This window comes from Lotus japonicus, chromosome 4, assembly GCF_012489685.1.
Source record: "Lotus japonicus ecotype B-129 chromosome 4, LjGifu_v1.2".
NCBI classification, from domain to species: Eukaryota; Viridiplantae; Streptophyta; class Magnoliopsida; order Fabales; family Fabaceae; genus Lotus; species Lotus japonicus.
Window position 1 is genome coordinate 5,170,071 of NC_080044.1, and position 15,776 is coordinate 5,185,846.

General features: G+C 35.9%; 3 protein-coding genes across 3 annotated transcripts; all 3 read left to right on the top strand.

The window, feature by feature from the left end:
- Positions 1-1,260: 1,260 nt before the first annotated feature.
- On the top strand, positions 1,261-2,842 carry LOC130709909 (stemmadenine O-acetyltransferase-like). Its single transcript, XM_057559039.1, has one exon. It carries the CDS (start codon positions 1,324-1,326, stop codon positions 2,722-2,724), a length of 1,401 nt encoding a protein of 466 aa, XP_057415022.1. The 5' UTR covers positions 1,261-1,323; the 3' UTR covers positions 2,725-2,842.
- A 4,267-nt stretch (positions 2,843-7,109) lies between these two features.
- Positions 7,110-10,479, top strand: LOC130713852 (uncharacterized). Its single transcript, XM_057563666.1, has 2 exons — positions 7,110-7,314; positions 8,351-10,479. The coding sequence occupies exon 2, from the start codon at positions 8,497-8,499 to the stop codon at positions 10,246-10,248; it is 1,752 nt and encodes a 583-aa protein (XP_057419649.1). The 5' UTR covers positions 7,110-7,314; positions 8,351-8,496; the 3' UTR covers positions 10,249-10,479.
- Positions 10,480-13,672: 3,193 nt separating this feature from the next.
- LOC130715763 (cytochrome P450 71D11-like) lies at positions 13,673-15,732 on the top strand. The gene is made up of 2 exons (XM_057565884.1): positions 13,673-14,670; positions 14,944-15,732. Exons 1-2 carry the CDS (start codon positions 13,777-13,779, stop codon positions 15,565-15,567), a joined length of 1,518 nt encoding a protein of 505 aa, XP_057421867.1. The 5' UTR covers positions 13,673-13,776; the 3' UTR covers positions 15,568-15,732.
- Positions 15,733-15,776: the final 44 nt, after the last annotated feature.

Here is a 15,776-nt window from a genome sequence, read left to right on the forward strand (position 1 = left end):
GTGAAAGGGAGGTGATGAAGACTATGTTCTGATTTCTGAGTTTTAGAATCTAGTGATCGATGGCTTATTCCTAGGAACAATGAAAAAGAGTTATTCCTTCCCTAAAAAAAAAGAAACTTGAGAAATTCGAAAAGTAAAAGAATTCTTATTTTAGGAATATGTCGTCCCACCTAAAGCTGATCGATCACATTTCGACTCATTAAATAACAATCGAGCAACGCTGGTCAAGGGCAACCTTGACCTCCGAAGACTATCTACAAGGATTCCTAGAGACCTGGGAGACAATGACATCAGGCTCAATGCCTAGAAATACAAGTGCAGTTGATCATTGTTAGATTAGCATTCATTATATTATTGCATTAACTTCCTTAAAGTTTATATTATTGCACTGACCTCTATTGAAATTTATATCATTACAACAATCTGCACTTGTTTATAATTTAAAATTATATATGAAAAAGAGGATGTCAATGTATTTTGTAAATTAGATGAGAGATCGGTACAATACTATTAAATCGGTGAATGCAATTTCCTATAATGATAATAGTAATAAAAAAGACTGTTTGTTAGTTAAATATCAGTGCAGAGGATCTTCTTGTCTTTTTCATGTGACACAGCACATTTCAAAAGCATATTTTGTTTTGTTACGTTATTTAGTTGTACGTTGTGCGATTGCTTAAGAGTCGGATGGCACCAGCTAAGAAGATGCATAGAGAAAAATTCTTTTAATAGTAGTATATTATAAGAAGCTTGCATGTTCATCCCATTAGTAATTATATAATATACTATTAATAAAAATCTCGATAACATAACATCACCTATCGATCGAAACTTTTTTTCTAATAAGATTGAAATCTTCATTTTTTGATACTATCCTGAACTGTATCTCTTTTTTCTTTAAAGATCAATTTTATTAATAATAATAATAAGAGAGGTCAAAGATCCATTACGTGACAACCTAGCCAAATCTTCTATCCTGAACTGTATATCATTCTTTTTTACACTAAATAAGTCTTCACATGTTAGTTAAAAAACACCAAATATGTTTGAAATTGTCCCTCTCATATTATTTTTAATTGACAGGATATAGAAAATTGAGAAACCATATGTTAATATAATTTTTTTTTTGAAATGCATATATTAATATAAATTATTGATGCTATATGTGATGTGGGCTTTTTTGTCTATTCATAAATGTAATATAATGTAACGTTTTCCTATATATATTTCAGTGTAATACATTTGTTTCAGACAAGGTATTGCAGTGATAGCATACTAGTAGTGAGGAAGGGATTAATTAGAATCAGCAAGAGAGAGGCAACCATGGAAATGAAATTAATTTCCAGAGAAACAATCACACCATCCACACCCACTCCTCCTCACCTCAGAATTTACCCTCTTTCTTTCATAGATCACGTCGTGCTCAATAATTATATGCCATCACTTTTCTTTTACCAGCCAAACGCCGTGGGACGACAATGTGAGCCAAAAACCAAAATATGTGAGCTCAAGAAATCATTATCTCAAGTTCTATCCAGATACTACCCCTTAGCAGGCAGGTTCAGAGATCAGCTTTCCATTGATTGCAGTGACCAAGGTGTGCCATTTCTAGTCACAAGGATCACAGGTACAAAGCTATCAACCATCCTCCAAAACCCCACTGAAACGTTGTTGAACCCTTTGTCCCCTGATGAGTTGCACTGGAAGCCTATGAATCCAGGTGGAAGTATAGTTGCCACTCAAATTAACTGTTTTGCATGCGGAGGCATGGCGATCAGTGTGTGCATGAGTCACAAAGTAGGCGATGCTACCACTCTTTTCAATTTTGTCAACGATTGGGCCACCATGAATATAGAAAAAGAAAAAGGAGAGTTGTTACTACCCTACCCTTTTCTTGATGGTGGAGTCTCAGTGTTCCCACATAGAGACTTGCCTGTTTTCCCTGAAATGATGTGTTTGAAACTGAAAATGACAGTGTGCAGAAGGTTCGTGTTTCCAGGCTCAAGAATCAAGTCCCTCAAGGCCATGGTATCTTCCCACGGGGTGCAAAATTCCACACGCGTTGACGTTGTCACTGCTTGGGTTCACAAGTGTGTAGTTTCTGCACTGGGGTTAACTTTAGATAGAGCATCACTATGCATAATTGCTAACTTTCGCAAAAAAATGGTTCCTCCATTGCCTGACAAGTGCCTAGGGAACATGGCTTGGATGTATTATGTGTTCAACCCAGTCGTGGACAAGAGGGAAATGGAACTATCCAAGTTGGTAAGCAAAATAAAAAAAGGGTTATCTGAGTTTTTAGACGTGTATCCAAAGAAATTTGGAGGGAACAATAAGGACTTATCATTTATCTCTGAGTTCATGAAACAAGCCACTTCAGCTCTTGTGCCCCCCAAAACTTCATCTTCGGAGCTTTGTGGTTCTGGTCATAAAGAGAATGAAATGTTGTTTACATATTCTAGTTTGTGCAGACTCCCAATGTATGAGGCAGATTTTGGGTGGGGCAAACCAATTTGGGTGACAATTACTGATTCTCCCATGACGAATGTCGTATATTTTATGCCTACAAGATATGGGGATGGAGTTGAAGCGCTTGTGCATATGGATGAGAAAGACATGACCAAGTTTGAGCGTAATTTGGAGCTCCTTCAATACGCTTCTCTAAATCCAAACCGATGGCCAGGTTTGAGCATAGTGGAGAGTTCCTTCAATTCGCGTCTCTGAATCCAAACCTTCAAAAATCCTAATATTGTTCTCTCTTCTCAAACTCTGTAATTTCCTTTGTAATTTTTCTTTAATAATTGTTGTCCCATGTCTCTAATATGAGTCACTACATAGTCAACTTCATTTAGTCAGAAAAAGTCATAAAAACTTTATTGTTTTTTTATTAATTCCCCTTTCACAGTGTTTACCCTTCATTTCACTATCTTTCTCTTCTCTAAATTAAAGTATAACACTACAAAAAAGTCATAAAATAACTCGAAGCTTCTTGGGGGAGGCCCGAAACCCTTAGCTTTTTGGGTCATTGGACCTCATAATCCTCGGCTCAATTCCCATTACAGATTTATAATCCTAAGTCTATTATCAGTCTGGGCGATCAAATCCGTACGCACATAAGATCGTCCTTCCTGAGTAGCTCGTCCAGCTTTAAGGTCACCTCGACTCCATGCTCACCTCAAGCATAACCATCTCTTGGGGCAGCATTAGTGCCTCTATCTGGGCAGGTCCTATAAAGGTAGGGCTCGCCCAGTTCACAAGCCCACAAGATATTATGCTCGAACTATGAGAGCTAAGATGTCTTTATGTTTTTAAGTGGGTTATTCATCCCTTGATAGCGTTCCTCGCTCCGTATCTAGCGCATCTCTATCGGGTTAGGATCGCTCAACCAACAAGCCTACAAGACATTGTGCCCGAAGTATGAGAGCTAAGATGTCCTCATGTTCTTGAGTTACAATCCACATTACGCCAAGACTTACTCTGAGGATAACCCTTCGACTGGTAGTCATGACCAGTACCCCCGAGTGTTCCCTCATTACACGCCTTCGTAAAGCTAAGATCCTTCTTTTGAACCAGCCTCCCACGTGGTGCGACATTTCTTCAATCGGACGCCAAGCTCACAACTCTCATTTTTCCTCCGCAAATTTTTGCAAACAATAAATAATATAAATTATTATGGGCAAGGTATACCTACTAGCCGCCTAAGACTCTCTATCCAAGTATCACATGTGAATCTTCCGGCATAACCTTTCAGCCCAAACGTCACCTCACCCGCTGACACACCAACGTGAGTTCCGAGATCTTTGCCATCATTAGCATTGATGGCAGTTTACTTTTTCATGCGTGAACCAAGGAATCACCTCGTTTGGTGAACCCCCTAGGGTTTAGACGTGACGGTTTGCCCCCAAGACTCTCTCTCCTCAACCCTTCTCTATATAAGCTCCATCTTCTTCTTCATTTCAAATTTTCACAACTTTGCAAAAACTCTAAGCACCCTTGCTCCTTCGTGCTCCGTTGATTACCACTGTTGTTTCCAAGAAGTTCGTGTTTTTTTGTCCTTTAGGTTCTTTCTTTCCAATTGGTATACTTGTCTTGCTCGATCAACCTCATCAAGTGTTGTAATTTTATTAAAGCCCCCTCTTTAACTTTATGTATGGCATATATTCATTGTACACTTGTCTGATAGTGGTTAGATTATTAGGATTGACATTATTCAATGCGAGCAACATGTTACCTTAGCTTGAAAGGACAATCACACTTCCTAATTCCGGTGCTTTGCCACATCAATACAGACTTGTACGGAACGTATGTGCCATCCCGCTTGCATCCTAATGTCACAAACGACTTTCTATTAACGCTCCCATTATCAAACCTCACAACAACAACAACAACAAAGCCTAATTGCTTTCGAACATTACGAGCTTTGTCCAAGACCTCATCTTGAGAAGCATGATACGCAAACCGCAAGTGTACGGTACGCTCGAAGTAATATCGAACCACGGGGATTGTGAGACAAACCAATTTGCAAGTAGGAAGAGTTGTTTAGAGCACAAAATTGAAAGTGACTTAGATTTAGAAACAAAGAAGAGATTATGACTAAAGACTAGCACTTGGATTTAGTTTCACCAAAAAAAAATGTTATGCTTCAAGTAAATGAGAGTATATGAAGTTCATGGAATTCATTCTATGGTTGATCTAGCCTTAGTCTTTAGATGTTGATTCTTATAGTCAAATAAAGCTTTCAATTCAATCTCATTAGTCTAATTCCTTAGTACCTATGAATAATTCAATTAAAGATGATAGTTCTTTATCAGACCACCAACTATTACTCCCTACTGTTATTCCTAAAGGCGCAAGCAACCAATCAATCTAATCTCAGGTCCCTTATTCTAAACCAAACTTCCATTTGTTGAAAAGAATAAGCTAAGTAACTTGCATGCATTCAAGCTAATATTACAACAGGGAAATAGACTCAGAAGAAAACTTTTACTCATAAACTAAGAAACTAAAGCATAACAAAGTTAAGGATTCACATCCCAAGTGCTAAAAGGAAATTAGCCAAGCATGGCTAAGAAAGACATAATCTAACCTGAGAAAAATCCTTAAGAAAGCTCCAAACCAACTTATTCAAAAGCAAAATTACAAGTGCTCAATTTATAAGCAGAGAAAGTTGATGAGACACGCATGTGTCTGCCACTTCTGCACGCAGATGCATGCCATAATGCCAAGCTATTGTCCTTGCACGCACATGCGTGCCTTGCTCGCTAGGAATGCCAAGCCACTTACCCTATACACATGTGGAAGTCATATGCGCATGCACATGCGTACTAGCCTCGTCTGGCATAATCTTTTAGTCTTTCTTCAGCTCACAATGGCAACTTTAATGTCCTTTATGGTCTTCAACAGCTCTATTTTCCTTCGATACTTGGTTCTGAAACCTCTTGGCCCTTAATCATCAAACTCAGGTTGGACCGGCCAAACTCTGGCAATTGAACCGGCTGAGTCAACTACTACCGCACACAAGGGGAAAAAATTCCAAAATACCACTAGTTGGAATTGAACATTGGACATGGAGGATATAAAAAAATCACCTTACCACTATGCCACCTGTATTTTAATAGTAATAAATGCACATTGTTTCTTTTATACTATATACATAATACTTACATCACTAAAAAATATAAAAAATGTGAAGTTGTATGAGTTGTATTATTAATTTTTAAATTCTTTAATATACATCGAGTCAAGCAATCCGCCCAGTGACCCGCTGGTCCAACCAGTGACTCATTAACTCAGTACCTCGGTCGAGTCGATGACCGAGCCGAGTTTAAAAACAGTGTTTCCAAGAAATATTCCATTGAACCTCCATCATGGGTAATCAATGAGGATGCACACTAAACACACCATCAAGCCATCTTTATAACCACAAAACATCTTCCTAATGCACGTAAATCCATGAGAGTTCAACTATATTTTCAGTACATTTTAGAATTTCATATTCCCATTTTGCCCTCAATTCCTCTAACATCTAGACCAAGGACTACAATGCAAAAAGACTCATTCCTAAGAACTAAAAGTGCAATTAAAGACTAAAAAATGACTAAAATGAAAATGATGACTCTAAAATATAAAATGACTCAATTATAACTAAAGACACTAATTAAGACTTAAAAAGATAAAAATAAAGGAAGAAAATACAAGAAAATAAAGAGAAAAATATCTTATAATTCTTGATTACATAAATGTTGGTCATTTGGTCACTTATGAATTAGTTATCAACATAGACAGAAAACTACCTTATATGTGGTGAATGGCTTTGTATAGTCGACATCAATTGGCACATTTAGCATATCCTCTGCTTTGAATAACTTGTCTGGTGAATTTTTAAAAAATAATAATAATTGAATTGCTGTTGTTGCTGATTAATTAAATTGTTGTCGTTGATGTATGCTGGAGCTTGACCTACTGTTGTGTTTCCTGTTGGGGCTGCTGTTTTTAAGTTGCATTTTTGGAGGGCTGATTTTAGTTATAAAAGGGTATTGTGATCCTGTATCAGGGTTGTGAAATTAGTTATCTTAAGAATGTGGTACTCTTTTTCCTTACAAAGTTTTTTCCTACTGAATTTTTCTTAGCAAGGTTTTAATGAGGCTCATTCTTAAGATTACGCTTTTAGCCGTTTCACGGAGAAGTCATTTGGGAGGTGTTTAGTTTCCTTGGGAGGTGTGGTCTTTTGTACTATGTTTTGTCATGAGAACTTTTTGCTCATGTTTGATTCATTATTAATAATATTACTTTCATTTTCAAAATAATAATAATAATAATTGAAATTGACTACCTTTAGTACGAGCAAATTAATACACTAAAACTATTATTTTTATGTCTCAACACATTTTTTTATAATAAAAAACTATTTTTGATATTTGGTAATTTAATTACACTATAATAATTTTTATACTATATTATAAAAATAGTGTAAATAAACCCGTGCAACGCACGGATATTATTTCTAGTTAATAGTATTTTAGGCTTTTCACTCTTTTATGAGGGTATAACTAGATGTGGGGTGTTAGGGATAACAATTAACAAGGTTTTTTAAGATGAGTGCTGATAGATAGCCAAAGGCCAGTGTTTGTGAATGATGAATTTGACGATAGTACCCCTGAGTGAGCCAATCAAGAATGAACCCTAACCAAGCTTGACTCAGAATCAGAACAGAACACACAACCCACCATCTTCTCCATTTGTCTCTGTCTCTGTATCTTTCTGTCCACTGAAACGCCATTGGATCTCACTCTCTGAACGTTCTTCCATTTTCAGGTAACCAACTTCTTCTCTTTCCTTATCTTTCATTGCATTCTTCCTCCGTAAAAACTCATTCTTTATGTCCCCACATGAATTTAATCCCTTTGTTATGAATTAAGTTAAAGCCAAATTTGAGTTATTTCTGTAATTATGCTCCTGTTTGCTTTTAATTTTGTTCTTGTTTGATCTGATTCATGTAAATTTGTATGCAATTATTTGAACACTTTCACTTTATGTATATGCCTTTCAGCTCATCTTTCACTAACTCAGCAAAATCTTTTTTTTCGAACTTGGGTGATACTTAATTTCTGTTTTCTTTCTGATTATAAGAAATTTTGGAAAGTGTTAGGGTTGAAATTGGAATACTAATGGCACACCATTGAATTCACTGATGCTTAAATTCAATGTCCATGTCGTTTCGCATTGATTTGTTGTTTTAAGTAAATATGTGAAGAGAAATGTTGTTAACATACTATTTCAATGCTCGTTCATGGCGTATCGGTCATGCAATGCGACTCAAATGAATATGAATTGGAAGATGGTGGATGTGGTTGTCTTGCTGACTTGGAAAGAGAATGAGGAGAGCATTTTCCGTATGTATTTTTCATAGGAAATGATAGTAAATACAGCATAAATCTTGACATTCTTCTTTATATGGTTTGCTATGTGTGGTTATTTGATACCATGGTGATAATAGCAGTGCAAATAATTAACCGATTCTACTGTATTTACAACTTTATATGCAATTTGTACATTTTCACATAGATGTGAAATATGTTTAAAATTTGTTCTAACAAATTTCATTCCACTATTCCAATTAACATACATTATGAATCTAATTCATAAGGTATGCTGCTAGTCAAAATAGAAAGGGCTGCATGAATAATTCTGTATGGGATTGTTTATATCATCGATTCACCATGGTAATAATTATGATGCAAAAAATTGTAGTTCTGTAGAGTTCTGCTTGCTTGATGATCCATAGTTTCTCTCTTTAAGAAGCTATTGCCTTCTGATTGTGGTTAATATTTGTTTTGCTGTATTATTGCAGGTTGTATTATTGAGGAAAGCTCTTTTGCATGTGTAATAGAGAAAATGGTTCTGTTATTAGTTTATTACAGGTCTGAGTGGTCGACTATTACCTCATAAAAGTAAACACCTAATAACTGTTATAACTTATAAGTATACCTTGATTGTATGGAAGATCACAATTTTGTTGTTGGTCAAGAATTCCCTGATGTGAAGGCATTACGGAGTGCAGTTAAAGAAGCTGCGATAGCACAGCATTTTGAGCTTCGTATTATTAAAAGTGACCTGATTCGGTACTTTGCTAAGTGTGCCTCTGAGGGGTGTCCATGGCGGATTCGTGCTGTCAAGCTCCCTAATGCCCCGACATTTATCATAAGAAGTCTTGAAGGGACACATACTTGTGAGAGAAATGCACTCAATGGGCACCACCAGGCTTCTGTTGATTGGATCGTGAGCTTTATAGAAGAGAGGTTGAGAGATAACATCAATTATAAACCAAAAGATATTTTACATGACATCCATAAACAATATGGTATAACTATACCGTATAAGCAAGCTTGGCGTGCAAAAGAACGGGGCCTTGCAGCAATATATGGCTCTTCTGAAGAAGGATATTACCTACTTCCTGCATACTGTGAAGAAATTAAGAAAACAAATCCTGGAAGTGTTGCAGAGGTGTTTACAACTGGCGCCGATAACCGATTTCAGAGACTTTTTGTTAGCTTTTATGCATCAATTTATGGTTTTCTTAATGGTTGTTTGCCTATTGTTGGACTTGGTGCGATCCAGCTGAAAAGCAAGTACCTTGGCACATTACTTTCAGCAACTTCGTTTGATGCTGATGGTGGTTTGTTTCCACTTGCTTTTGGTGTTGTGGATGTAGAAAATGATGACAACTGGACCTGGTTCCTGTCTGAGTTGCATAAGGCACTAGAGGCGAGTACTGAAAGCATGCCACAGATTATATTTTTGTCAGATGGGCAAAGGGGTATTACAGACGCTCTGAGAACGAAGTTCTCAAATTCATCTCATACATTCTGCATGCGTCACTTGAGTGAAAGCATTGGCAAAGAGTTCAAGAACTCTAGGCTTGTCCATCTTCTATGGAAGGCTGCATATGCCACCACAACTATTGCATTTAAAGAAAAAATGGCTGAAATAGAAGAGGTCTCTCCTGAAGCTGCTAAATGGTTACAGCAATTTCATCCTTCCCAATGGGCCCCGATATATTTTGAAGGGACGCGATTTGGCCATCTATCCTCTAACATTGAGGAGTTTAATAAATGGATTCTTGAAGCCCGGGAGTTGCCAATTATCCAGGTGATTGAGCGGATTCATAGCAAACTTAAAACCGAGTTTGATGACCGGCGTTTAAACAGCAGTTCATGGTGCTCTGTGCTTGTCCCATCTGCTGAGAAGAGAATAATTGAAGCCATTGACCGCGCATCTACATATCAAGTCCTGAGATCAGATGAAGTGGAATTTGAGGTTCTTTCAGCTGATCGATCAGATATTGTAAATATTGGCAGCCATAGCTGTTCCTGCCGCGATTGGCAGCTTTATGGGATACCATGTTCCCATGCTGTCGCCGCTCTCATCTCAGGCCGTAAGGATTTCTATGCATTTACTGCTAAGTGTTTCACTGTTGCAAGTTATAGGGAAACTTATGCAGAGGGTATATACCCTATCCCAGGAAAAGTTGAATTGAGAAAAACAGATGAATCCACAATGGATGATGATTTCCTGGTAGTGCGGCCACCAAAACTTCGGCGACCTCCGGGACGCCCTGAGAAGAAGCGGATTTGTGTGGAGGATCATAATCGTGACAAACATACAGTGCATTGTAGTCGATGTAATCAAACTGGACATTACAAGACAACTTGCAAAGCAGAGATGATTAATAGTTTAGAGCAGTTTTAGTTGTTTAATTCTGTACCACGTAGTTCACCAAGAACTAGGTTCACCAAAGAACTAGTTTGTTACTTTATTAGCATGTAGAGATTTGTGTAGGAAGTAAGCATTATTGAGATCATGTATGATATATAAACTATTGTATTAAATCAGTTGTTGTAAGAAATGAAGTTAATCAAAAGCTTTGGAAGAATATCTGAAGCATGGTTTTAAGTAGAATGCAAAATATCCTTCTAATCATTGTACCTTGCTTTTCAGTGTTTTTTTGTCCCATCAAATCAAGCCTTGTATTTAAACTAAGGTTGATTCAGTTGTTGCTTCATTGAATGCATGCCCATGCTTGATTTTACCACACTTGTAATTAGGTTCCATTAGACTAAAGTTCATATTGTCAAAAAAATTCCTTGTCTTTCTAGTTTTTATATTAATACTTTTTCTCTCTTCAACCACACTTAAGTATTAACTAAGGTGAATTGGCATGGTAACGAAGATCAATTTCTTCCACTACTTTTCTGTTTAGGAGAAAATTCGAATAAATCAAAAGTGAATTTTTACAAAATAATACTATCTCCATTCCTTATTTAAAAAAATTGTTCTTATATATATATATGTCCCCTTAATATCCATTATATTATTTAATAATTTTGAGACCTTACTCTGGAATGCGAGGCCACTCAAAAAACACACCCTCCTCCACAAATTTTCACGTCATCTTTTCTACAAAATATTCATTCTTTCTTCAATTGTGCAACCGTGTTTCTCACGCGTTGTAGACTCTGCTTCACGTTTGTTCTCCACATCCTACGATCTTCACTTGCAATTGAAACTTCTCCCTTTCGTGATCCACTCCTGCTCAAACCCCTGAAATTTGTTCTCTTCGAATGTGTTATTCCTCACACACTCCTGTAATCCGCTCTCAATTCAAATATTATGCTATCAAATTTCTCCTCTCCAAATCTACCTCCCTTTCGTGATTCACTCCTCCTCGAACCCTTGAAATCTCTCCTCTCCAAATCTATTTTTCCTCACACAATCCTCTAATGATCTAATCCACTTGCAATTGAGATATTATTGTTTTGAAATTGAATTTCAATTTTACAAACTCAGTGCCTTGGGGCAAATTTTGGGGCATTTTTAGGGCGCAATTTACGGGTTTCATAATCATCTGTTTAGGGTTACCGCTTCCTCCAACCTTTAAAAATAGTTGATCTACGATCATTATGTTGTGTCACATTGAAAAGCTAATAGAGTTGTTCGTCTCGTAGGTATGAATTTGTTCTTCAATTGTTTTATGGTATGCTGTTAATTGTGAGAACTTGTTCTGAGATTGTTTTACTTTCACTAATATTTTGAATCTGTTATAGGATCGGAGATAATTTTTGTTGCAGATTCATCAACAGGTTCATGTTTTCTCTGTTAACTTTCTTACCCTTTCGAGAGGATGAGATCCTGATGGATTAGGATCCTCCCAACTGTAAAAAAAAATTTGATCACATCAACTATCATCATCTCACTAATTCTTTGTAAGATAATAAATCTTGACATGGTAAAATTCATTTTACAATTAAAGGATCCAAATACGATCCGGATACATGTGAAAGCTGACTAGTTTCCATGTGGTTGTGAGACCCGCATGGATCTTTTAATCTGCTCAGGTCCGGAATCTCACTTCAAACTTTTAATTAGGCCGGTTCCTTTTCTGTTGGAAACAAAACTACTTCATCCGTTCCTATTTATCTTTCAACTTTAAGAAAAATAATTTGTTCTTATTTAACTGTTTATTTAGCATTTCAAGAGAGCATTTAATGATGTTTTTACAACTAATACCCTTATCAGAACGATAAATGAGGAGAGATAAAACATAGTTTAAAGGATAAATTAGTAAATGCATGCTCAACTTTTTCTAACATTCAACAAAATTAATTAAACTCTTAATCTATGTGCCACCACCTAAAGTGGAGCGGAGGAGTATATAATAGGCTAGCAGGTCAAATTCATATGCACGAAACAAGATCATGAGCATAACCCTGTTAACAATATATATTGTATGAGATTCTAGACAAGAATGTTAAAAAAACGATTTATACGAATAATTATAGATTAAGTTGAGAATTAATTATCGCAAAAATTTAAAGTGTTGGATATATGATATAAGAATAATTTTATATTATTATTTTTAGCACGTTCTTTTACACTATTTGGAGTTGAAGTGTGAACATTGCATAAACTTACATATTATGGGATGAAATTTAACTTTTTATTAGAAGAACTAAAAGCAGTAAAAATTGTACTCTACACTGTTTGGTCATAGAAGTTCTAATAGTAGTACTATTTTAGAATTTAAAAGACCAAATTTCACCTTAAAGGCCAACTAAAGAGGTGAGAATTATATTCTCATATAAAAGACTATCTTAGCCATATTTTTTTTCTCTTTTCAAAGGTGGAGAGGGATGTTATCTTGATTTCTGTTTTTTTTTTCTTAATTGGGATACATGTTTTTTTTTTAAGAAGGATTCATGAGTCATCATGAGTTTTTTATAAAAACAAATTTGTGTGAAGAAAATACTGTTTGAAGGGTTCTCGTATTTGACATTTAACAGTAATTATGAAAGATCTGTTTTGTTTCTTTAATAAGCCAAATTGCATTCAACAAGCACAAGGTGTGCTTATGAAATATAAAATACCAAACACGTTATACTCACATCCACCACATTATCATCATCATAAATCAAAGTCCAAAGATCTTTGAAAAACAATATTTTGAGTGGTTGTTAGGGGATTTTGCATCTGCCACCTTGATACTCAATGAGAATTCTTTATCATTTAAGTTTTGAATAAGATGAGACAAATAGGGAAGCGATGATCTTAAAGATATTATTTGGATATTTGTTGCTATTTTTTTTATAGGCAAATGTTAGTTGTAGTAAATTAGTACGAATTATCTCTCCTCAGGGTTCAAACCTTAGTCATTCATCTGCAATTACCCTTAGCTCAACCATGTGAGCTAGCGCAAACAGAAGTTGATACAAATGCATAAAAAAATGTCAGAGATAAAAATATAATATAACTTTTCTTGTTATGATGAAAATTAAGTTCATATACTTAGTCCTCAAATGATAGCTCAAGTGGTAAGACCTAAGAACATATGGCTTGGGGTGGAGGAGGTTCAGGGATCTATCTTTGGATGATGCAATTTATCTTTTCGATGTACCAAAAAGTTCATATCCTAATTTTCAAAAAAAAAAGGTTCAAATACTTTGCACATGATTAGCATCCAAGAAACACACAAAATTGATTCAAAACTTTGCTCTTGTTTATTGCCAAGCAATCCTTGAGGTTTGTGCTTCACTCCAGCTAACAGGCATGTAACAGAAGAAAAAAATAGAAAGAAAACAAAACATGTGCGCGCAAATAGTTCTTGCATGTATAATTATTAATCAAGGACAGTAAAGGAAACCAACCACTGCTCCACAATGTCTTTATTAATGCATACACAGAATAGCTTTAGTCTATCCATTCTTTTATCTCAAATTCTCAATGGCTCCTCAAATTCATGACTTGTTAGCCCTTTTCACTTTTTTCTTATCCATGATTCTTGCACTCATGATGATGAGGAAGAATCTAAGAAAACCTGACTCAATTCCAAATATACCACCAGGGCCATGGAAGCTACCAATAATAGGAAGCATACCCCATCTCATTGGTTCTCCACCACACAGAAAATTAAGAAAATTGTCCAAAAAATATGGCCCCTTGATGCACCTTCAACTTGGAGAGGTCTTCTTCATCATTGTTTCATCAGCAGAGTATGCTAAGGAAGTCATGAAAACCCATGATGTTACCTTTGCATCAAGGCCTTATACTCTAGCCTCGGATATAGTGTTTTATGGTTCAACAGACATAGCCTTTTCACCTTATGGTGATTACTGGAGACAGCTTAGGAAGATTTGCAATGTAGAGCTTTTAAGCATGAAACGTGTCCAATCTTTGTGGCCAGTCAGAGTGGGAGAGGTGACTAACTTCATCAAACACATTGCTTCAGAAGAAGGATCAGTCATCAATCTTTCTCAAGCAATTGTTTCATTGTTATTCACAATCACTTCAAAGACTGCATTTGGCAAGACATATGAGGAACAAGATGAGTTCATATCAGTGGTAAAACAACTTGCAAAGCTCTGTGGAGGTTTCTACATAGGAGACTTGTTTCCTTCAGCTAAATGGCTTCATTACATTTCTGGGATGAGGCCTAAGCTTGAAAAGTTGCGCCACATAGTAGACAGGATTATGGAGAATATCATCAATGACCATAAAGAGGCAAGGTTAAGATCTAAACAAGCATTTCGTGAAGCAGAGGGAGATCTGATTGATGTTCTCTTAGAGTTTGAGGATGATTTTCGCTTACCTTCGACGACTATCAAAGCTATAATCTTCGTAAGCATAACTTTAATCTGTCTTTAGAAATAAGTGAGAGTTACATATATTGAAATGCTAGTATATAACATGCTATTTTTATCACATTGTTTTGCAAGTTACATACTTACATATTATTGGCTTTTTCTCAAAAGAGTAAATATATATATATATTCTATCAAATGAATACAATTTTCAGAAAGTTTGTGTACGTTTTAGATAAAAATTATTTTTAAGAACTTGTGAAAAAAAGTGCAAGTTAATTTACATATTGACAAGATATTAACCTTTCAGGATGTATTTATTGCTGGGAGCGAGTCTGCAGCAACTACTGTTAATTGGGCAATGACTGAGATGTTGAAGGATCCAAGAGTATTGAAGAAAGCACAAATTGAAGTGAGAGAGGTGTTTGACAGGAGAGGAAAGATTGATGAAAGTGCCATTGAGGAGCTCAAATACTTAAAAGCAATCATCAAAGAGGTCCTCAGGTTACATCCTCCTGGTCCTCTTCTTATTCCAAGGGAATGTGAAGAAGCATGTGAGATTAATGGATTTAATATACCTGTTAAAAGCAGAGTCATTGTCAATGCTTGGGCAATTGGAAGGGATCCAAAATATTGGAATGAACCAAATAGGTTTTATCCTGAAAGGTTTATTGATAATTCTATTGATTACAAAGGAACTGATTTTAAGTATATCCCATTTGGAGCTGGAAGGAGAATTTGCCCTGGCATGAACTATGGTATGGCAAATGTTGAGGAGGTCCTTGCATTCTTACTATATCATTTTGATTGGAGACTACCCAATGGAATGAAAAATGAGGACTTGGACTTGACGGAGGAATTTGGAATTACTATAATTAAAAAATATGATCTATACTTGATTCCCACTGTTGTCCATCCTTTGCCTGCAGCTTAGAAAATGCCCAACTTGAAAAGTGGTACCCTATTGTCTTTATATTTGTTATCATAAGTTTCTATGTGCTACTTGTTATTCAGGCCTAAACGTTATTATGTTATTTTTCGTTTTGTCATGAAATCGGTTTACTCATCCATAATAATATTTTATGTTATATTGTTGTTTTTTTAGTCTCTTTTACACAATGTTAATTATCAAAACCCGAAAAA